The 24,209-nt window shown below is 43.0% G+C and overlaps 2 protein-coding genes across 12 annotated transcripts in view; both read left to right on the top strand.

Annotated features, from left to right (window-relative positions):
- Window positions 1-560: 560 nt before the first annotated feature.
- On the top strand, window positions 561-3,671 carry LOC143281938 (uncharacterized). Its single transcript, XM_076587291.1, has one exon. It carries the CDS (start codon window positions 561-563, stop codon window positions 3,669-3,671), a length of 3,111 nt encoding a protein of 1,036 aa, XP_076443406.1.
- Window positions 3,672-11,120: 7,449 nt separating this feature from the next.
- The window catches only part of LOC143283092 (rho GTPase-activating protein 44-like), a 40,470-nt gene continuing 27,381 nt past the window's right edge, over window positions 11,121-24,209 (top strand). For all 11 annotated transcript variants that reach the window (XR_013055341.1, XM_076589233.1, XM_076589253.1 and 8 more), the window contains exons 1-6: window positions 11,121-11,330; window positions 17,268-17,412; window positions 20,135-20,211; window positions 21,328-21,439; window positions 22,420-22,496; window positions 23,941-24,061. Coding sequence is in view for 10 of the 11 variants with exons in the window: in XM_076589233.1 (XP_076445348.1) it covers window positions 11,260-11,330; window positions 17,268-17,412; window positions 20,135-20,211; window positions 21,328-21,439; window positions 22,420-22,496; window positions 23,941-24,061 (603 nt within the window). In the remaining variant the exon portion in view is untranslated. The remainder of the gene's footprint in view (window positions 11,331-17,267; window positions 17,413-20,134; window positions 20,212-21,327; window positions 21,440-22,419; window positions 22,497-23,940; window positions 24,062-24,209) is intronic.

Below are 24,209 nucleotides of genomic sequence, written 5' to 3'. Positions count from 1 at the left end.
TGTCTCGCTGGTGCACAGCTGCCGGTCGCGATTACGACAGTGCTGAGGACCTAAGGGACTTGTTCCTCCAAGAACAGTTCCTAGCTACCCTTAACCCTGACCTCGTCAGTGAGGTAAAGCGTGAAGAACCAGATAGGGTGGAGGAGGTAGCACGCATTACCTCGAAGGTTGTCGGTGCCAGGAGAGCGGGACGGATGGCTGAGGGTGAGGCACGAGCCTCCAGGAAATCCAGAGATCATGGTCTTGGTGCCAAACCTCATGCGGAGCAAAAGGCCGCATCTCTTGGACAGAGTAGTTCCGCTCTTAGCGACAGCTCAAGGGGTGTCGAGAGAACCAGAGGAGTTACCTGTTTCCTCTGCGGGAAACTTGGACATGTGGCCAAAGAGTGCCGCCAGCGGAAGAAGGTTTCCCTTGTGGCACAGCCGAGCTTTAGGCAGCAGGGTTCCCATTCCCCACCTCCATCTCTTTGCGTTAACTGTGCTGCAAAGCAGTACTCGCCACGATGTGAGGCTTTCGTCAACGGGGTTTCAGTCCCGGCTTTGCGAGACACCGGAGCTCACATGGTTGTCGTTGCACGCCATCTGGTCAGTCCAGATTCTTTCACTGGAGCGACTGTCCGTGTGGTGCTGGCCGAATCGAGATGCACCTCTGTCCTACCCATCGCCAGAGTAGATTTCCAGTCTCCTTTCGTGGAAGGCAGACTAGACGTGGCAGTAATGGAGGCTCCTGTGGAAGAGGTCCTTATTGGCAATACTGCCTGGCGCGGGAATGGCACTTCAGTGCCCGTGCCCGTTTATTCGGACGCCAGTCTTGTGGGTGCTGTGGAGACGCGGGCCCAAGCAGCTGCCAGGGCTAAAGAGTTACCTCCCTTGCCTGTCAAGGACTTCCAGATCCATGTGTCTAGACAGGACCTAGAGCATCAGCAGGATAGCGATCCTGACCTGTGTCAAGCTCGGGAGCTGGCTGTGTCTAAAGCCGTCAAAAAGACACGATCTGGAGAGGTCATGTACTTCAGGAAGCAGGGAATACTGATGCGGCGTTTCAAGGACCATCGGGGGGAAGCAACCCAAATCTGTGTTCCTAAGGAACTGCGTTCCACAGTGTTGCTTCTTGCCCATGAAGCCCCCATGTCGGGTCATCTTGGGGTTAAGCGCACGCAGGGAAGAGTTTTCCCACATTTCTACTGGCCTGGCATGTGTGCTGACATTCGGCGTTTCGTCCGTTCTTGTGACAGATGCCAGAAGACGGTAGCTAAGGGTCGAGTCCCGAAAGTGCCACTCGTCAAGATGCCCCTCATTTCAGAGCCCTTCAGTCGTGTAGCTGTCGACATTGTAGGACCTATATCCCCTTCATCTGAGTCTGGCAACAGGTACATTTTAACAATGGTCGACTATGCGACCAGGTACCCAGAAGCTGTCGCTCTCAAACACGTTTCGGCTGAAACTGTGGCCGAGGCGTTGTTCACCATGTGGACACGAACAGGTGTTCCTGCTGAGGTTTTGACTGATCGTGGTTCTCAGTTCACAGGCAGTGTCATGCAGGAAGTCTATCGCCTCCTGTCTGTGCGGGGCTTGACCACAACCCCCTACCACGCTCAGTGCAACGGGTTGGTGGAGCGTTTTAACGCTACTTTGAAGGCAATGCTGCGGAGACTATCGCACGAGAAACCTCGAGCCTGGGACCGCTGGATTCCCGCTCTGTTATTTGCCTACAGAGAAGTTCCCCAGGAGAGCACTGGCTACTCGCCTTTCGAGCTGCTCTATGGGAGAACAGTACGGGGTCCCATGCAGATCCTCAGAGAACACTGGCTCCACCCTGAGAGGCCAGAAATTCAGACTGCTGCTGAATACGTGGTAGAACTGCGAAACAGAATCGCAGAGTCCTGTACCATTGCTCAGCAAAACCTCAAAAGGGCATCAAGGCGGTACAAGGGTTATTTTGATGCCAAAGCAAAGCAAAGACAGTTCGCTGAGGGGAGCAAAGTACTTCTCCTTCGCCCCACCAAACAGAACAAACTGGAACTTGAATGGCAGGGTCCATACACTGTTCTGCGTCGTGTGGGCATCGCAGATTATTGCGTTCAGATTGGCGAGAAAGAAAAGCTGTACCACGCCAATCTGTTGAAAGAATACATTGAGCGCACTCCTCGAGGGACTGTGGCTCTGGCTGTGATTGAAGACCCAGAGGTCTGGGAAGGAACGAGGACAGTGGAACGCGACATTCCACTCATGCCCCTGGAGGCAACTGAAGGTCCGGAGGATGTTGTGCTGGCCGCTGATAACTCCTCATTGAAAGAGGCCATTCGTGAAATGACTCGAGGGTTTAGGGACGTTCTCACTGACTTGCCTGCCTGTACGAACCTCGAGACATGCACGCTCAATCTCACCTCCGACACCCCTATTAGGGCTAAGCAGTATCCACTGCCCTACTCCCAACGTGAGACGATTCAAGAGGAGGTCCAACAAATGTTGAAGATGGGCGTGATAGAGCCATCCTCGTCCCCATACTCCTCTCCTATCGTCCTCGTAAAGAAGAAAGATGGGAAGGTACGGTTTTGCGTCGATTTCCGTCGCATCAATAAGATAACCGTGTTTGATGCTGAACCAATGCCAGATGTAGAGGCACTGTTTTCCCGGTTATCAGGGAAAAAGGTGTTCTCGAAGCTAGACCTTTCAAAGGGGTACTGGCAGATCCCCATGGCGGAAGCTGATCGCCCAAAAACAGCTTTCACTACTCCTCAGGGACACTTCCAGTGGTGTGTAATGCCGTTTGGCCTCAAAACTGCTGGCGCAGTATTTTCCCGCATGATGCGGAAGTTAGTACTGCCTCTCAACAGCCCGGACGTGGACAACTTCATGGACGATGTTCTCATCTCCTCCGCTGATGAAACACGGCATCTAAGGCTCTTACGCAGCGTGTTTTCCCGGTTGCGTGATTGCAAACTGACAGCACGGCCCTCCAAATGTTTTCTCGGCCACAGGGAGTTAGACTATCTGGGTCACCATGTGGGTGCTGGGAAAATTTGGCCAGATGCAGAAAAAATGGAGAAGATCCGAGAATCACCTCGTCCCTGTACGAAACGACAGCTCCGAGGGTTTCTGGGCCTCGTGGGGTTCTACAGGAGGTTCGTTCCTCAGTTTGCGGAAATCGCTCTTCCCTTGACTGAGAAAACCAAGAGCAAGGAGCCAAACAAAGTTATCTGGGATGAGTACTGCGAGAGAGCTTTTCTGCAGCTCAAACAAATCCTCTGCAGTAGGCCAGTTTGCTGTCTCCCCGATCTGTCCAAGCCTTTCATACTGCGGACTGACGCTTCGAACGTGGGGTTGGGAGCTCTTCTGCTCCAAGATCAAGGTATGGGTGCTCAACCAGTGGCGTGTGCCAGTAAGAAATTGAGCCCAGCCGAACGCAATTACCCCACAATTGAAAAGGAATGCCTGGCTCTTGTGTGGGGTATTCAAAGGTTTGAACCCTACCTCTACGGGAAGGAGTTTGTCGTCCAGGTGGACCATGCACCGCTGCAGTATCTAGACAGGGCCAAAACGGTCAGCGGCAGACTGACGCGCTGGGCTCTACAGTTGCAGCCTTTCTCGTTCAGGGTGCAAGCCATTCCTGGCAAAGAAAACGTTGGTGCTGACTTCCTCAGTCGTCTGCCAGAGTTGGATGAAATATGATCTGAACACGGCCCAGTTTGAGTGTTAACACCTGAATGAGGCAGCTGTATACTGGCCATGTGTATCGATCTTTTAGTACCACTAATTAGTTGGTAAGGTTGGCAATTCTATAATTTGCAATTCATCCTGTTATTCCAGACTTCATAGTTTTGATGTTGTTGTTGTTGTTGTTTTCGCCTTTTCCTTACATTTAGTTTCAGGAGGGCAGTGCCTTGGCATATGTCTCTGTTTGAGAAGACATTGTGGATGATACGGCAGTGGGAATGTGTGTTATTGTGTTTGTCATTCTGTGTGACATGGTTATAATTGAGTTTCAATCTTCGTTTGAACTTGTGAGGGGGGCTGTTGTCACATCTCATGACAAGTAAGTGCTCAACCCCCTCGTTCGCCCACCCCATCTAGCTAGAGAGCAGTGTGGGTTGTGCGGTTGGCACGAGATTTTCAGTCTGTCTCGGTCTCAGTTCAGGCTGTCACTGAACTGAGATCAGCCTCTTCCTTGTCAACGAATGACAAGATTCTGGGCTTTTCGCCCGCGACTGTCAGAGGAGGCAGCCGTGCCAGTCTTTGGCTCTCTTCAGGGCTGTTTGCCCGTCTGGACGCTTGTAGTGGGGATCAGTTTCCTCCGAGTGGTCGTGGTCTCTGTGTGCTCTGTGTGAACTTCCAGCTTTGGGGTAGTGGTACCTCTTCTGGAAGTGGTTTCAGTGTTCCCACTTTCGTGTTTATCCACGGACTTCCCTACTCTTCCACTGACCCTCCACTGTCTCCCCGGGAACCCCTCTGCCTGCCTTTGACTTCCTTGGTCCAGGCCTCCGTTGGCTGCTGCCGCCTGCCGCTGGCTTCCGTCGCCAGCGTTCTCTGGCCTGGCGCTCAGCTGTCTGGGTGTTCTGCCCTTCGTCTTCGTCGTCACTGCTCTTCGTCTTCGGCGTCACTGTTCGTGTTCGTCGTCGCTGTTCTTCGTGTTCGTCGTCACTGTTCTTCGTGTTCGTCGTCGCCGTTCTTCGTGTTCGTCGTCGCCGTTCTTCGTGTTCGTCGTCACTGTTCTTCGTGTTCGTCGTCGCCGTTCTTCGTGTTCGTCGTCGCCGTTCTTCGTGTTCGTCGTCACTGCTCTTCGTGTTCGTCGTCACTGTTCTTCGTGTTCGTCGTCGCCGTTCTTCGTGTTCGTCGTCGCCGTTCTTCGTGTTCGTCGTCGCTGTTCTTCGTCGTCGTCACTTACTGTTCGTCGTCGTCGTCACGACAGCATTAACGTTGTGCTTGTTTCCTTATCTTAAAGCTCTGTTTTTGTTGTGTGTGTGGGTTTTTTGTGTGTGTGTGTGTTATATTTATCCATTGTTATTTAAGTGTTGTTGCAGCTGGGGTTGTGGTTATTGTTTGTGGGCAAGCTAGGCTGTGTGATTAAACAAATGTATGTGAACCCCGGATTGTTGTAGTCTGTGTTTGTGTTGTCTGGGTGTTAGTGCTGGGCTGGGTGGGGGTTTCTAGTCCGCTCTCTTATAGAGCGTGACAACCCATGTTTATTTTCTTTTTTATTGATATTCACAAGAAATGATCGAGGTGTTCACTTGCTGTGAACGTGTTCTAAGATACTTGACAATTTGTATTTCTTGACAGCTTGTGTAAGATCTTAAGAAATGAATGATAATACTCCATGATGATAACCAACAAGTGTATAATCCAGCTGCTTGGCTGTTTCTATCAGAGTATTTATGGTGTTTTGTTGTTGTTGTGTTTTTTTTTTGTTGTTCTTGTTTTTTGTTTGTTTGTTTGTTGTTGTTTTGTTTTTTTGTTTGGTTGGTTGGTTTTTGTTTTGTTTTTTGTTTATTTTTTTCTTCTTTATAAATGTCCATTAAGATGCTGTTGTTGTTGTAAAATGTCAACCTATCAAAATGGAATTTTAAAAATGTTTAAAAAAAAAAAAAAATTTAAGACGAAAAAAAAAAAAAAAAAAAAAAAAAAAAAAATCAGCCCATAGAGGTCACGGTGTCGCCGTGGTTGGCATCGTGAAACATGGTCCAAGGGAAACAATTGCACGGTCACGGAATTAAGTTCCTTCCGTGTTTGCGCGCTCGTGTGTGTGTGTGTGTGTGTGTGTTGGTGTGTGTATGCGTTGGTGTGTGTGTGTGTGTGTGTGTGTGGCAGTGTGTGTTGGTGTGTGGTGTGTGTGTGTGTGTGTGTGTGTGTGTGTGTGCGTGTGTGTGTGCCCGGGCAGTGTGTGTGTGTGTTTTGGTGTGTGTGTGTGTGTGTGTGTGTGTGTGTGTGTGTGTGTGTCCGAATGTGTCGGTGTGTGTCTTTGTGTCGGTGTGTTGAGGCTTTGTTATCAAACTGCTAAAAACCAGTTTACACATCACGGATCAACCATGATTGCGGCGTTGGTACTACTTGGGCTCATGACAGCGCAGTGTTGTTTTACTAACAACTATTGCCGGGTCTATGTTTGGTCGAGCAAAATGAGTGGCTCAGACAGTCGTAACTTCGGAGAGAGAGGGGACCGCATGGGAAGGGATAGTGAGTGAGGACTAGATGATACTAAGGTATGACTCACTGATGCGGTCCGGTTGCGGCACGGCTGTTATCAAGGAGCTTGTGTCTTAGCCGGCATACCATTGTCACGCGTGTGTGTGTCAGTGTGTGTGTGTGTGTGTGTGTGTGTGTGTGTGTGTGTGTGTGTGTGTGTGTGTGTCCTTTTTTTCTTTTTCTTTTTTTCAATAAAAAAGCCTCTTATTATGTAATCGGTACATCAAATAGTTTGAGATTAAACTTGGTAAGTAGGCCTACTGATCCAAGAGATCATGTAATCTTCGGTTTCCTGGACATCATATATGATTGAAGTTAAAGAGCGCATCGTGTCAACAAACTCAGTCCACAAGCGTCCGTCGTGAGTCCCAGTGTGTGTGTGTGTGTGCGTCCGTGCGTGTTTCAGTGTGTCGAGTCCGCAGTGCGGCAGGCGTGTGTGTGTGTGTGTGTGTGTGTGTGTGTGTGTGTGTGTGTTATTTTTCACAATGTGTGATGGATGTTCATCTTGTAACAGCACACATAACAGGTGGCCTATACTAGGCCTATTGGCAGACGCCCAGAAACCTGTTGCCCTCACGATGACAACGGCCGTGTGAAGCATCATTTCCTTGTGACGGAAATAACCGATAAAGACTTGGCGACTATATGTACAGCTACTATGTGATTTTAGTCTGTCGGTTGTACAGGAGCACACAACTTTTAATACAAGTTATATAGTCTGGGAAATAGATAGATAGATAGAGCTCAAACAATCAATCGATTAATCAATGAATCAATCAGTCAATATGAAGGCAAGAGAATCAATGGAAAAAAGATTCACGCAAGAAAGAGTGCTTTAACGCGCGCGCACGCGCGTACAGTGTGCACGCGCGCGCGCAAGTGTGTTTGTGTGTGTGTGTGTGTGTTCCGTGTGCGTGCGTGCGTGCGTGTGGGTGCCACGTTGTGTGGGTGTGTGTTTGTGGAGTGGAGGGTGCCGTGCGCATCGCTCATGCCTTTAGTTGTGTTTCTCTTGCAATAAGGATGGAAAACGTACAAATCAGTCGAGCTATTGAACAATGAATATGAGATCCACCAATTTTGACATCATATGCATCGATGCAATTGTTTTCTTCTTCTTCTTCTTCTTCTTCTTCTTCTTCTTCTTCTTCTGTGGTCGTTGTCAGTCTGCTGTTTTACAAGTCTTGAATGGCTTCTTCTTCTTCTTCTTCTTCTTCTTCTTCTTCTTCTTCTTCTTCTTCCGTGATTGCTGTCAGTCTGCTGTTTAAGCTCTACAAGTTGGCATGTTCCCCGGCCGTTTGTATGAGTGCAGTTTTCACGTCAGTTTATCAGTGACCGTTTTCATCAAACATGCTGGCAACAGCGCTCTTCAATTTGGTTGGACAGGGCCACAGTGAGTGTGGTTGCGTCCGTACTGGTTGTATTTGTATTTCCATTTTAAGTTATTACACGGCCCACTGAAAGTGGATTACGGGATCTGTAATGCACCGCTGGCGCTTTTTACTTGCTCTTGTGTATGCGTTTTAACAAATAGGGGAACGTAAAAGCCCGCCGGCACGAACCGGTCTTAACCAACTGACATGTCGACCAGGAAATGATTACATATAAAGTTTTTAAACTTTTTTCTTTTTTTTTTTTTTTTCAAAAACCTCCAGGTGGACGAATGGTTGATTTCAAAAACCAACTACCCTGCACCACTCTGCTATATTTAGCCACCCTCATAGCATAATAATTTTGCGAGAAAGTGAGCGGCAGAATATGAGTTACCATTTTCACTCAATGGCCGTTCAGGGCAGCACGACATACTTCGGGTTGGACACTGTGACGGCTCAACCTCCTTTTCATTCTGCATCAGTCCCTCTTCCAACTCCCTCAATCAGCCATTTCAACGTGACTTTTCCGCTTTTCTAACTTCTGCTACGTCACGGTTACGAAATCTTCTTCTTCTAACCAGCCGCCGTGGCGAAGTGGTTAGCGTCGCGGACTGACGGCTGGGAGGACGCGGGTTCGAATCCCAGCGGAGGTGGGTTTTTCGGCCCGTGGCCGGCTCCTACCCAGAGTTGAGTGTGCTGTGGGCTTAAATGGGGAGACTGGGACCACACAGTTGAGTGTCATCCACTTCAAGGATGCCTCTTTGGGTGTGTTGCTCTAAATACCTGACTAACACTGCAAGTGTCTGTATCTCTCGGGCCTGGTTAACGCCGGGATATCATTATGACAGGAAGCGTCGAGTACAGCCTTGTCACGCAGTCCCAAACCAAAATGGAGCTCCATAGCAACATCGTCGTCATCATCGTCATCCTCCTCCTCCTTCATCGTCATCAATATAAAACAAAATAGTCTCAAAGTCTGTGGCCTTTCATACCCTGCTCTCATGGTGACCTCAGTTTCGATACCCCTCCACTTCCGTGCTTGGGGTGAGTCCTGTCAATGTCGTCAGTGTCAGCAGATTCATGGGTGGCTGTTGTTTGAGGGACGTGGTGGCGGTCTCCACTCTCGGAGGGACGCTCACTCAGTCTGGCTCCGCGACTAAGCCATTATTGTCGTTAGTAGGGGGCTTAGTAGGTGGTGTCCTAAGTACGTTAAAACAGAGTGACTCAGCAGCAGTGCAGGGTCTCCTCTGGTGTGTGGCCTCCTGGCGACCTAACATCGATAGTTCCCTGTGGACTGCCGACGCTGCGACGGACGAACCCGGGTGTGGCCGTGTATGGGGGAATCTAAATGAGCGGCGTGGGAGTAATGCCATTGAAATGGGGCAGAAAAAAAATCTTCTTCTTCTTGGTTGTTGAGGGCCCCACACGGTTTCGCTGCTAATACTGTGCAGTTGATCTTCATTGAAGAAGAGGTGAAGGTGGTATTATTCCACGTACTGCTGTTCAGGGGAGAAGGCAGCGGATAGGGGGGTGGGGAGGTGTAGGGTGGGGAGGTGGCATGGTGTGGGTGGGGTGTGGAGACCCTTGACACAACAGTATCAAGTGTTTTGGCACACAGATTCTTGGAGCAGCAGTTCCATCTGTCCTAAAAAAAAAATGAAGAGCCTCTGTACTGTGTTCTGCTCAGTTGTGATAATAGAAAATAGTTGGTGGCAGTGGGAGTTTCCTTTTGAGTTTTTGGACAGTGGGCTTGACTGGTGTACATTTTGTACAGCATCGAGAGCCTGGAGGTCTTGCGTCGCTTCTCCAGAGACTCGAGGACCAGCTCAACGACTCAAGCATTTCGTTGACACTTGAGGTGTGTGCGCGTGTGTGTGTGTCTTTCTGTGTGTGCCGTCAGTGCATACAGTAGGCGCGTGTGTGTGTGTGTGTGTGTGTGTGTGTGTGTGTGTGTGTGTGTCTGTCTGTCTGTCTCAGTGTCTGTCAACATGTCTGTGTCTGCCAGTGTGAGTTTATAGTGTGTCCGTGTGTGTCCAGCCGGAGTGTGTGCATCAGTGTGTGTGTGTGCGTGCGTGCGCTCACTGCAGGCTGTGTCGGGATGTGTGCTGCGTCAGTGTGTGTGAGCGCGCGGGCGTTTGTGTGTCACGTCATATGTGTGTGTGTGTGTGTGTTTGCCAGTGTGTGTTACGGCTTTGTAAGGTTTGTAACATGTCTGTGATTGGGGATGAGTTTCATTTTATAATAGAATGTCCCAGTTATGATCAGTTACGAAACAGATATGTTCCTAAAAATATTTGTCTCCAAAATCGGTTTTTAATTTTTGTAATATGCTCAAAGGAGGCACTGGAAAAAAGTCATTTTAGCTGTAACTGAGTGAGATGATTATATTTGCAAATCAATGTTGCCTAGCTGCACTTTTGGAATCAAAAGACATTTGTGTTTTCTCAACTTTCATGTGACATTGTTGTGTATTTGGAAATATTTGTTCTGGGCATGACAAGATTATTTTGCAGTAATCCTCCATACTCCAATACTGGAGTGAAAGGATAATTAAAACTTCAAACTTGGCACTTGTGTGTGTCACGTGTGTGTGTCACGTGTGTGTGTGTGTGTCAGTGTGTGTGTGCGCGCGCGCGTGCGTGTGTGTGTGTGTGTGTATGTGTGTGCAGTGTGTGTGTCTGTGTGTGTGTATGTGTGTGTCCGAGCTGACTGACGGTCAGTGTGAGTGCCTGTGCCGGTGTGCCTGACTCGAGTTAGTGTGTGCCAGCCACCGTCGGTGTCAGCGTGTGTGTGTGTGTGTCACTCTTTCACTTTCACTGCGTTGACGGCCACAATCATCAATTTGATTTTTACGCCGTTATTGTTGGGTTGCAATGAAAGAAAAACAAGCTACAGAAAGTGACAGACCTATTAGTGAGGATGAAAACTTAGTCCTACTGTAAGTGGGTTCTCCGGCAGGCTACTATCACTTCACTTTTCGCCCTTCCGAGCGAGCCGGTCCCTTGCTGATCTAAGACAGCAGGGCCCCAAAAATAAATTTAAAAAACCCAAAAATATTAGGGTAAGAGAGGGGGTGGGGAAGAGGAGGGGGGGTAGGGGACCTATTATCTAATTAACTACTGATTTGGGGGCACCCTAGACTTAAAGGTGTCCAAGGTGTCTGCTGCTATAGCCGCGTGTGTCTGCCAGTGTGTGTGTGTGTGTGTGTGTGTGTGTGTGTGTGTGTGTGTCTGTGTGTCTGTGTGTGTGTGTGTGTGTGTCTGTGTGAAAACCGGCAAAAAACAAACAATGACTCAGGGCCGGCTGAACTGAAACCCGGCATGGTCCGCAGTACTGGCGGCTCCGTATAAATCTAGTTGTCATCCTGTGCCATTCATAGAAAGTTGATAATGATAACAAATAAAACGCGACAAACAAAAACTCGCGAACAAGCAAACAAATCAAACTTTGCTTGACATGAACGAAGAGAAATCTTTTGTGCATATAAGCTACTTGAGGAAACTCATCAGTTTTACACAGCTACTTTGTTGATGGTGTGTAAACCCACGGTTTCCGAAGACAGCGCCGACTTCCTTGTCAAAAGTGTCTGCTGCTGCAGAAGTTTTTTTCTGTTTTTTCACTGGTGTCGTGCTGTAGTCGTCTGTTGGAGAACAGTAGCGATGATTGTGACTTTTGTCTGAGGAACCAGCTCTTCGTTTTTCCTCAAAATGTGGAAGAAAGAAAATTTGCGCAAGAATTTCTTGCGCGTGAAGCAGTTTGCAGACCAGAATTTCGGAAGGTGGGTACACCCCTCGGCAAACAGTATGGGCAAGATTGAAATGAGAACTGCGAAAGGCAGTGTTTTGATGATACGGGAAAAGAGGTGGTTGTGGAACGCGCGTGCCATTTGCACGAACGCAAGTTTTGTTGTAGAAATCAAAAACACAGCAGTCAGTGTTACTCGGGCACACATGGAAACTGGTGGCTGGTAACTTCGAAAGAATCTTGAACGTGTGTGATAGATGCAGTGGATCATCCACAACATTCAGCCTCTTGATAACTCCACATTTTGAAATACTGATCAATTCTTGTACACACACACTCTCTGTCTCTGTCTCTGTCTCTCTCTCTCTCTCTCTCTCTCTCTCTCTCTCTCCTGACCATCTCTCTCTCTCTCCTGACCACCTCTAACCCCCCTATCCGACCCTCTCTCACAATACCAGTTTGTTTATGTGTCAGTGTGTACTGTCTCTGTGTGTAATTTACACATGTACACACATAAACTCGTTCATGATACATGTACATGTCTGCATACATATGTATGTGCACACACACACACACACACACACACACACACACACACACACTTACACACACACACACACACACACACACACACATGGTGAGGCTTGCACAAAGTGAGACAGTGAGTGTGACTTACACATGTCAATGGCACACACACACACACACACACACACATACGACCACCACCAAAGGAGGCAGATACCAGCAATTCAATAAGCATACAACATGATTAGCTATTACGTTAAGTTTTCAACCTGATTGAAACTAGCGAAAGCAGAACAGATTAAAATTTATAAATATGATGGTGTAAATAATTATTATACACATACACCATCAGATTTTATATGTTAGCAGATTTTATATGTGTGTGCGCATTTTTTAGCACACTGCTATGGATACAAGGTTGACAATGGATAATCTATAAAATGATACTGGACTGGGAATAAGATGTCATCAAAGTATTGATTAACTGAGTATGTAGGATATATTGCTGGGGCTATGTCCACATTATTTCCTGTCCACTCCTCTGTGTGACTGGTGTTGTGAAGATCCTAGTATTATTGTACTCATTCCATCTTGAGGGGAAAAATTGTGGAATTTGCCATTTCTTTCTTTTCAATAACTGGCTGACTTTATCTGACATAGCTTCCCCTTATTGCGACTTTTGTTTTGTATACATATTATATACATACAATGATACATGTACAAAATTTACATAGTTTTTGCAGTCTCCATGCCCTAATTTTAGAAATAATGATTTCAAAAGATGTTGGTCTGTCTGTTCAAGTTTGATTACCACCTTCCACCCTTCTCTTTCTCATCATAAAACTTGACTGTACATTTGCAAGTAGCTGTAATTGTTGCACAGAATTGGATGTTTTATGGGTTTTATTTCTGTTTGAACTCACCAGCCCCCACCCCCACCCACCCCCCCAAAAAAGGATTTTATTGTATTGCACTAAAATAAATTATTGGAAATGAAATTTGTATAAAAGAAAGAATCTACAGACAAAAGCACACCATGGCACACATAAACACACCACATAAATGGCACACATAAACACACCACACAAATACACACAGACACATGCATACTCACTCTTTGACAACCAGTTACAATCATTATGCTCGTGAGCAAAATTCAGCAGATGGTACTTGTATACACATGTTTGTAAACATGTAGTCATGTACACGTGTGTGCATGTGGGTACACAGAAATTACATTTTAACATTCATGCTCATATTTAAATGCATGCTACACAATTACATTTTTACATTTAATGATTCATACTCGTATTCTTATGCATGCCAACAGAAAAATACTAATATATATACAGGTGCATGAACACCTGCTTACATTTATTCAAATCATTAGATAGATAAATAGAATTTTATAGAACCTCACATGCAGACTGACATCCCTGCATGTATCACTACACAGAGAATCAGATTGATTTATAAACATGGAGAGATAGACAGAAAGCTCTGTACTTTCATGCAATGGATTCTTTGCTCTAGTTCCACTTTAAAGTTAAAATGTGTTCATTTACATTCTAAAACATAGGATAACTCACTCATGTAAATGATGTAATGCAGTTTTCCTTTTCTTCCTTAAACAAAAACTAGAAGCCGGAAGGAAATGAGACAGAGTAGTAAGAGCTGAGGAAATTTCATTGTTGTCCTGCTTTCACAAACTGTGGTATTGGACATCATGTCCGGACAGCACTTAAGTCTTGATATTATCATGTGTTGTGATTACCATCACTGTGACTGTAAAGATGGTGGTGAGTTAGTGATAATACATGAGAACAAGTTTGTTTCAGCTGAAAATCAAAGTGATGGAAAGCAAAGCTAGTTGGACTTGAACCCAATCTGAAGTTGGTAAATTGTGTATTCATAAATATTACTATTATTATTATGTTGCCTTTTTTTTATTTCAAAAAGAATGTAGTTTGAATGAATACAATTATTGTGAATAGATTGTCAAATAAATTCCAATGGCAAATGTGGAACTGGAAGAGCAAGATCGCAGCAAAGACCGGATTAACATCCAAAAATAAATAAATGAATAAAATAAAGGATACATGAATGGATGGGAAGGGGTGAGAAGAACAAGGAAAACCTTTTTTTTCTTTATTTGCTGTCATATATTTTATATTTGATAAAGTTTAAACACACTGTTATTTGCAATGTTGACCATAAAATTGTAGTAAGAGAGAAAGAGAGTGTGTGTTTGTGAATGCTAAATTTTAGGCCTGTCTGTAGAGCCAAGAATTCAGTGAAGACATTGCAACTTTGTGCAAAATTTTTAAGAACTTTTTCTCTGATTATAAGAACTTTTTCTCTGATAAGAACTTTTTCTCTCTATCAAAGCCAGCCAAAGGGAGATATATCAGATTGCATACCTTTTTTTCTCTGTATTGGATTGAACACTCAATAATTTTTTTAACACTCTTACTGTCTTAGGAAGGGATTGTCTGAACACATTTTGTTTATCAACATCCATGTTACAGCTTCCTCCTCAGTTCAAGTTATCATTTCCCCTGCCATGTATTTAATTTATGAATTTATATTGAATTACACAAACATAATTACATCCTTGTAACAATCATGTGCAGTGATGCACACATAAACGTAAATGTACAACAGTACTTACAATATTGTATGCATGTATAAATTATTAAATGTGTCAGAAAATGTTACACACACACACACATATATGCATACAATCCATGGTGTATACATGCTTTCAGTCCCGTGAGGTAGCCTGATGGAGAACAAGACAGGCTTTTATAGTATGCAAGTTGTAGTGGGTGAATGAGTTTAATTGTAATCACATCTGATTGGTGTTTCTCATTCACACTCTCACAGTCACATATTTGTAAAAAATAAATAAATAAATAAATAAATAAAAAATTAGCTACACTGTTGTTGGCTAGAATGGAGGGTTTTGCTCTCTTTTAATTTGGAAGGTGTGCTGAGTTTTAAGCTCTCATTATGATGGTATACATTTAAGGATATAAATAGGCCTCAAATTGTTCTCAACAGGGCATCCAATGAGTGCTGGAGTGAGATAGAAACTGGCTCCTGGCCCACAGTACTAGAAGCCTTGAAGCAGTGAAACAGGGAAGCTGGTGATTCATGTGACAAGAATGTTCTTCATTGTAGTACTAGCAGTAGTCTTCAACTTAGGGCTTTCCACTTAAAGTGGTGTATACTTTAGACAAATTACTATGTCCTGACGAATTTTGTTCTCCTGACATTCACCGCTTCCCTTTCTAGTTGAGGTAATCATTTCCTCTGCCCCATATGAACAGTTATGTGTACAGAAGCTTGTACCAATCTTCACAAGCATACATCCACGTAACCGTGCACAGATAGTGATACACATTGTGCACATGAATACTTACATCATTGTATTATCATTCAGACGTGCACATCTGTTTTTAAAGTGCTTGGCTGCCATGTGTCCCACCACCTAGTATGTCTTTTGGTTTCTGTCTTTTCCAGTCTGTCTGCATTGTACTTGTTGACACCAGTACAGTTTATGGCATTTTAATTGTTCTTTGTGTGTTTATCATTTTGTATATCATCACTTTATTATGTTTGTGTGTGTGTGTGTAGGGAGAAACATGAAATTTTGTTAGTGCAACAGCCTCAGCTGTCTTTTTGAGAGGATGTGAATTAGTGATTACTATATATATATATATATATATATATATGTCAGATGGTAATACATACGTCCCTGGTAAAGTGATAACAAAATAATTTAATAACCAAGACTGACTGATTGAAGCTAAACATTCTTGCAAATATTATACATACATCCCTGATATAGTGATAACAAAGTAATATGATAACCATGACTGACTGACTGAAGCTAAACATTCTTGCATATATGACTGGTTTTAAAAGTGGGGAAAAGAGAATCATGCTGTATCATAAAGTCATTATGACAGTGATGCCATCTGACTGATCATAGGATTGAGTAAAACCAGCTGCTGTTGTGTCGTGGTTATCATTACAATCTCCCAAAATGGGAGATGGTGTGATCACTAACGAATAGTAAATTGTGTGTGTGTCAGTGTGTCTGTGTGTGTGTGTGTTTCTCAGTCCTGATCCAGAGTTTCAATTTGCTTTGACCTCAAATGAACAAAGAAGAGATTAGGCCACACAGTTCAATCTTAGCTATCTCACATTCCATTGAAAGAGATGGTCATATCTGCTGACAGCACTGTCAGTGTCTTCAGAATACATTACAAAGGAATTAATTAAGTCTGCAATTCTGTCTTGATGTCTGAAAATAAAATCAACCTTTAATTTGTGCTGGCATCATTACTGTGAAAGTATGACCAACTTCCTTTTCAACTGTCATAAAACACACATGCACGCACACATGCATGAAATTCTGTTTCCCTTTAAGAGAGCAGAATGATGTGGCAGTGGGAAAAGAGACAGTGTGGAATGTAAATCATGACCTATGCCTGTGGCTATAGTTCTTAGAAATAGGAAATTGTTTTCAGGCTTTGTTAATATTCACTTTATGACTCATTATGTACCAGTACTTGTGCAAACCTGGGAAAGTAAAAGGAATGGCCTGTGAATGATGTGTACAATTTCTACAAGATGTGTGAGCGAGTGTGTGTATTATGTGTGTTTGTGTGGAATGGGCTTTAAATCTGTTCTCATAGTCATGAAGATGAATTATTATCTGTAATCAGTAACTCTCTCTCCCTCTCTCTCTCTCTCTCTCTCTCTCTCTCTCTCTCTCTCTCTCTGTGTCTGTCTGTCTGTCTGTCTCTCTCTCTCTCTCTCTCCCAATCTTAATGCATTGTGTATTGAAGAGAAGAAAACAGACAATGCCCTTAACATTCAAGAAATGTGAAATTTAACCGCTTTTTCATGAAAACCTCCCTTATGCTTGTATTTGTCTGTGGAAAGCTTGGTTCCCAGTAGCCCATCCATTTTGACCAGTTTTCAAAACTCACCAAACAAGCAAATCTAAATATATTATTTCATTTTCCCCCAACAGCTAATGCTTGTTTTGAGGAAGTATTCACATATTTCAGTTTGAATAAACATGTTCTTTGTTTGTTTGTTTGTTTCTCTGTGTGTCTTTTTTTTTTCTGTCTGCCTGCCTGCCTGTCTATCTCAGTCTGTCTCTCTGTGTCTCTGTCTCTGTCTCTCTTCTCTCCTCAGCTCTTTCTCTCTGTGTCACATACACCCCACCGCCCCCCTACCCCCCCCCCCCCCCCCCCCCCCAACTCACACAGACTGACACACCACACAGAGTGACACACACTCACACAAGCCCTCTCTCTCTCCCTTTCAAACACACACACACACACTCTCGCTCGCTCGCTCGCTCACTCACTCACTCACTCACACACCTCACAAACATAAAAGGCATGCACTTTTTTTGGTCCCCCAGGGCTGAAAAGTCGGAGGTGCTGAGCGAGGACCAGCAGGGCAATGAGAGGCGCATGGAGGTGGTGCGGCAGGTCACCCACAACCTCATCAAGAAGGTCAACGGCCTGCTGGAGGCACCACCTGGCACTGACCCTGAGAAACGGCTGGTCAGTGGTGAAAAACCATTGAATGATAACAACAGTAATGAAAATAGTTGGCATTTACGATGCACTCTACTGCTTCAGCACAGGTGCCCTGAGCGCTAATGATTAACATCAATATGGGTGGAAGAAAAATAATGAGGCTTTAGAAATGAACAACACAGGGCACAATGATCATAGAATAATGAGGCTTGGAGAGTTAAGTACCTTTTAGTACCTTTTATTTACCTGTCTGCTAGCTAAATTGGTAGCATAAGCAGCATTGACTTGAAATTGTGCCCCTTGTCCGCGGAGCGAGTTACCACTCTTTACTATTTATTAATACAGGGCACTATAGTTTCAGTTTCTCATGGAGGCTTCACTGCATTCGGACAAATCCATACATGTAAACACCACAACTGCTCGGCAGATGTCTGACAGCAGTCTAACTCAACATATTTGTCAGGGCTTGAGTGCACACAAATATATATAATGTAGAGAGAGAGAGATGTGTGTACCTATCTGAGTGGATTTTATTTACAGAATTTTGCCAGAGGACAACACTGTTGTTGCTGTTAGTTCTATTTCAGTGCATCAAGCACATGCTGTACACAGGACCTAGATCTGTCGTGTCAGAATCCGAATAACTAGATGCATAGTTTGATTTGCCAGTCAAACTTACAGGAAAGGGCAAGAGCAGGATTCAAACCCAGACCTTCACAGACACTGTATTGGCAAATAAGCATCTTAACCATTCTGCCATCTTAGTGTGGCTATGACAAAGAGCACACACACACACACACACACACACACTCATGCACACACACACACACACACACACACACACACGCATGCAAGCATATTTGTACAGATGTGTTATGAGGCCAGATTTTAACTGATTTAGACATATGTATTCTGTATTTCATGGTTAGGTTGCATCATGAATGTTCCTAGTAGAACAGAGTTTGCTTAGAAATGGGAATTTCCGAAAGTCTGTTGAAAATTCAGTTCCATAGAGTTTGGAGAATTCTTAATGCAGAGCAAACCATGCTGCTGAGATAGCTCATACATTTTATTACAATACATCTTCATGTTCTAGTTTGTGGTAAATTATATTACTTTTTATTAACTTTGAAATCTTTGTGTATATTTGTTTATGACTGTCTAGATCCCCCAATGGATATGTCAAAAACAAAAATTGCTAATAAATAAGATCAGATTAATAAAGATGAATACACATGCGTTTGTGCACATGCATGCGAACACACACAGATGTCTGCACATGCATACACTTTCTATATGTTGTACTTGTTCTCACTATGTCACTTGTAATTTTATATGCATTATAAAAAAAAGAACATTTTGTGTTTTTAATCGGAACACATAATGAGCAGGTGTTCAGTATCAGGAAGAAAAAAGACATGAGGAAGTTCATGTGGTCACACGAGCATGTACTGATGACACGAGACTGAAATTAAAAGTAGCTGTTTTCTCTTCCGGTCTCTGACTCTCTCTCTCTCTCTCTCTCTCTCTGTAAAATGATTCTTTTAAAATCTTCATCATGGACTGTATCTGATTATAAAGCTCTTGATATCCTCCCACTGAAAACAAAACTTCTATTTAACAAAGGTCTATTTATGTTCAAAATCATGTCTGGATTTGCTCCCCCCTCACTGAAGAATAAATTTGTAACCAACACTCATCATCATCTTCATAAAGTTATGGTACCACTTCCAAGGATCAATCTTTTTAAATCTAGTCTGTCTTATTCAGGGGGCTGTTTATGGAATGAATTATTATCATGTCTCAATGTAAACACTGTAAAAAGCATCCCTAACTTTAAAAACATATATCGTGCACTTTTATTGAAAAACATGTGATTATGTGACACATATCAATTATAAACAAAAAACATGTATAGATTGTCAATATATATACGCCTCTCTCCTCCCCTGTCAGTCTCTCTCTATGTCTCTCCACTGTCACTGTCACTATATCTGTCTGTTGTCAGCCTCCATACCTTCTTTACTCTTCCCCTTGTCCATTCTTCCTTCCACTCTCTACCATGCCCCTACCCTATTGTCCTTGTTGTTATTCATCTATCGCGATATTGTATTGTACATAAGTTCTATGTTTATGTTTGCACATGCTTATGCAATTTTGAAGTTGGTGTTGTGAATTGACTGTCGCCTTTTTTTTTGTTTTGGGGGGGTTTTTGGTTGTTGTTGTTTTTTTGTTGCTTTTTTTCCAATTATTATTTATGCCCAGAGGGCTGGATGTAAACAAGTACTTTGTGCTTACTCCTTTACCCTTGTAAAATAAAATTTAGTTCGTTCATTCGTTCGTTCTCTCCTTGTGTTGTTGCTGTATGATTGCCCCCTTCAGTAAGGGGCCTTGGCCTAAGCTGAATAAAACATTTCGCATTTGCATTCTCTCTCTCTGTTTCTGTCTGTCTGTCTCTCTGTCTCTGTCTGTCTCTCTCTCTGTCTGTCTCTCTGTCTCAGTCTCTGTCTGTCTGTCTGTCTGTCTGTCTCTATCTCTCTCTCTCTCTCTCTCTCTCTCTCTCTCATAAAGGCAATTGTATAATTTTGATTTTTACTCTTCCTGTCTCTGGCTGTCAGTCTCTCTGAATATAAGTGGCGCTTTCTGTCTCTGTTACACTAATTTGTAAAATAATGTGTGTGATTTTTTTTGTTTTGGTTACAGTATAGATTGGATTGTGTTTCTCATTCTGGTATATATCCTTCAGAAAAAGCTGCCCGAGACCCACCTGAGTCACACCCTGATTGAATCAGGAACACTGCTTGGCACAGAGACTTTGTTAGGGTATGTACACCCAGAATCATTTGAAGATTAATGTTTCTGCCTCATAGATGTGTAAGCCTTGTATCTTCTTGCATTTATGTCTGTTGCTGCAGGGCGAGCCTTTTTCGGCTGACCCCTCAGTGATCTGCTTCCTGTTTTTCTGTTGGTGATGTGAAAGATGCATGTGTGGTATTGTAATTTGTATGCTGTAGTATTTCTGTACCTTGGTCTTTCTTTAGTTTCCCTGCTTCAGTTTTACAGGAAACATTTTATTGATGCTGATTCTGAAATTTAATTGAAAGCATCAGTGTTACTCATCATTTAACGCTGTAGTGAATTTGGCCTTTGTAATCAGTGATGATAGTGAATAATATTATTATGTATAGATGGTAATGATACTGGATTGATGAGAATGGCTTTAAGTTTTGTAAGCTTGCTTGTTTTATTTTACCGAGGCTTTGGTGGGTAAAAACACTTTCGTAATGTAGCTTGCTTTATAATTTTCCATCAGTTGTTTCGTAAGTAATAATATGAAAAGAAATTATTTTATGTTTTTAACTATTTTGGGTCAGAAATTATAATGCTGTGATTTTTGTGAATAAGAAACAACACTGACGATTTGGAGATAAGAGATTCATGTCTTAAATGGGGTTATATGGATGTGTTCATTATGGATCAGAAAATGTTATTATTTTGTGAGTATTTACTAATTTAGGTATAATCTAGCAGTACTGTTTTCAGTTTCAAGGTATCAGCGCGTGTGGACTGATCCATTTACGATACACCATATCTATTTGGAAAAAAAAAAAAAAAGGACATGCCTGACCGTTTACATAAACTTAATAAGCTGGTCAGGTCTTGAGATCTTTATCCTATATTTTTTGTGAAGCATTAACATAAAACCAAATAAAATAAATGAACAAATGAAAAAGCAAACACATTAAAATATAATCTTCTGAAAGTAGAAGGTAATTGGTTGAATTAAAGATTTTTTTTTAAAATTTAAAAAAAAGAGCTACATGTACACACTCACACATGTGAAAATGTGTGCCCGTGCACATACACACATTTGCATGCATGCATGTACGCACACATACACATTTGAATTGATGATGCTGACTTTCCCTGTGTGGCCAGGAGCATATGCCAGCAGTGTGGGGAGTGTGAGGGACAGCTGGCCCGAGAGGAGCTGCAGTGTGAGCTGGACATAGAGAAGGAGGTCCTCACACCGCTGCAGGTCATTGCAGAGGTAGGCGTGCTTTGCCTTTCATTTTTGACTCACTTGTGTAAACAAAGTGAGTCTATGTTTTAACCCGGTGTTCGGTTGTCTGTGTGTGTGTCTGTGTGTCCATGGTAAACTTTAACATTGACATTTTCTCTGCAAATACTTTGTCAGTTGACACCAAATTAGGCATAAAAATAGGAAAAATTCAGTTCTTTCCAGTCATCTTGTTTAAAACAATATTGCACCTCTGGGATAGGCACAAAAAAAATTAAAAATGAAGCCTAATTATATGCAAACTGCATTTACTGTTATATTTATACTTTTTGTATTCTCTAAACTTGGCACTTTGATCTGATATTCTGACCCAACAAGAGAAGTCATTATCATTTTCTGTTCAAACAGGAACTTCTTTTGCTCAGCATGGAAGTTTTATTTATTTTGCAAACGTTTTGGTGCAGATAGTAAAGAAGGGAATTTACTCTGTAATTAATGCTAGTCTTCTCTGTGTTAGTCATACAGAGATGCCAGGTAGGCATGCTTTGCATTTCCTTTTCTTGTCATAGCGGAGAAAGGCGTGCTTTGCCTTTCTTTTTCTTCTCTTTGTTAGTCATACAGAGATGTGAAGTATGTCGCTGTGCCTTTCATTTTTTTGTCATAGCGGAGGTAGGAGTGCTTTGCCTTTTATTTTTTTGTCATAGCGGAGGTAGGTGTGCTGTGCCTTTCTTTTTTCTGTGTTAGTCATACAGAGATGCCAAGTAGGTGTGCTTTGACTTTGCTTTTCTTGTCATCATGGAGGTAGGTGTGCTTTGCCTTCATTTTTCATGTCATCGTGGAGGTAGGTGTGCTTTGCCTTTGTTTTTCTTGCCATCATGGAGATAATGTTATTTACTGAAATATAAGATATACATGTGAGTTTTTGAATTAATCTGATATTTAGATTCATCTATAAGAATGATAGCATTCGACTGTTTTTAGATTTTGTATATTATATTTATGTGTTGCAGGTTGACATTCCAAGCATAGTGAAGCTTCGGAAACAGTTGAACAAATCAACATTAGACATGGACTCTGCCAAGAATAGGTAAGTCCTCATTCAAGTTTGTCTCATCATTTTGTTATATATTCGGTAATATCTAGAGGGTTTGGGGGGGTTTGTTGTTTTTTTAATTAAATCTGTGGTTTTGAACTTTTGTTTTGCTTGTAACACAGGCCAGGCTTGCAGATATTAACACATGCACACACACATGGACACACACACACACATGCATCCATATATTTAGAAACCCTATCTTGCATGTATACATTGTGCAAGATCGTGTTTATGCATGAGCAGTGTGCTTTTGCATTACCACACAAGCATACACACATTCCCACAGGAAAACACTTTAATGACAGTGGTTCATTTTGTCAATACTGCATAGCAGTAACACCTCTCTTGTCTCTGAGTCTCTTCGGCTACTGTTTGCCTTTCTTCAATAAATATTTGTATATCGTAAAGTGCTTTTTGTGCTCCTGATCACAGCATTTTGAAATTATGCCGAGTCCCTTTCATTCATTTACCAGCCAGTATTTTTGTTTCTGGCACTGCAGTTATTGTGAGTTGCTGAGTGTATGTATTTTGAATATTCACTTCGTGTCCAGACCATCATGGCCTTTCAGACATGTGAAGATGGTGAGATGGAGAAGTGTCATGGTAGCCATCAGAAATTGTTGGGGGGAGGGGGCCTTGGGGGGGCAGCAGAATTATCAGCGATCTCTGGTGGTTACTGCCAAATATACATGAAACCATGGTGCTTTGATTTGTTTCCACACAAGATTCAGTGCTGTGTATATATATTTTTTAATTATTGTTATTAGTAGTAGTATTCTTAATATTATGATACATAAATGCCATAAATTAAGACAGTGTATCATCATTATTAGTAGTAGGTAGTAGAAGTAGTAGTAGTATCATTATTATACCTGTGCCGTTAATCTGGGCAGTGGTATGATGCTTTTTTCAAAATTGCACATTCCACAATTGCACATTATTCCTATTTGTATTTGTATTTCTTTTTATCACAACAGATTTCTCTGTGTGAAATTCGGGCTGTTCTCCCCAGCATTGCTACACTGCAGTACCACCCATTTATTTGTATTTTTTCCTGCGTGCAGTTTTATTTGGATTTTTCTGCAGAATTTTGCCGGGAACAACCTTTTTGTTGCCATGGGTTCTTTTACGTGCGCCAAGTGCATGCTGCACACAGGACCTCGGATTATCGTCTCATCCGAATGACCAGCGTCCAGACCACCCTCAAGGTTTAGTGGAGGGGGAGAAAATATCGGCAGCTGAGTCATGATTTGAACCAGAGCACTCAGATTCTCTCGGTTCCTAAGTGGACATGTTACCTCTAGGCCATCACTCCACTAGTCTAAATTAGTTTTTTTACATGAAAGATTCAGAACATCTGAATGTTGGCCACTTCCACCACTTTTCTTCCATCCTTGTCCTAACATTTTTTTGATGTTGTCGTTCTTTATGACAGATTTAACTCTGCGGTGCGGCAGTCCCACGTTCCAGGGGCCAACATGGCATCAGCAGCCGCCAAAGCTGACGCAGTGAGAGAAGAGTATGAAGAGGCCTGCAACAAAGTGGAGGCCATAAAGGTGATTCCTGAAAGTCTGTGTTGGTTAGCTTGTTCCTTTGATTCTGTGATATCTCTGGGTGTCTGGCTGCCTGGTTGCCTTGTCTCTGGTTCACTGTTTCTCTTGTTACCTTCTCTTCCTCGTTTCTGTCACACCCCCTTTCCCTCTT

This window comes from Babylonia areolata, chromosome 1 (genome assembly GCF_041734735.1).
Source record: "Babylonia areolata isolate BAREFJ2019XMU chromosome 1, ASM4173473v1, whole genome shotgun sequence".
NCBI lineage: Eukaryota > Metazoa > Mollusca > Gastropoda > Neogastropoda > Buccinidae > Babylonia > Babylonia areolata.
Note: the sequence above shows the minus strand (reverse complement) of the source record. Positions and strands in the feature narration are given on the sequence as shown.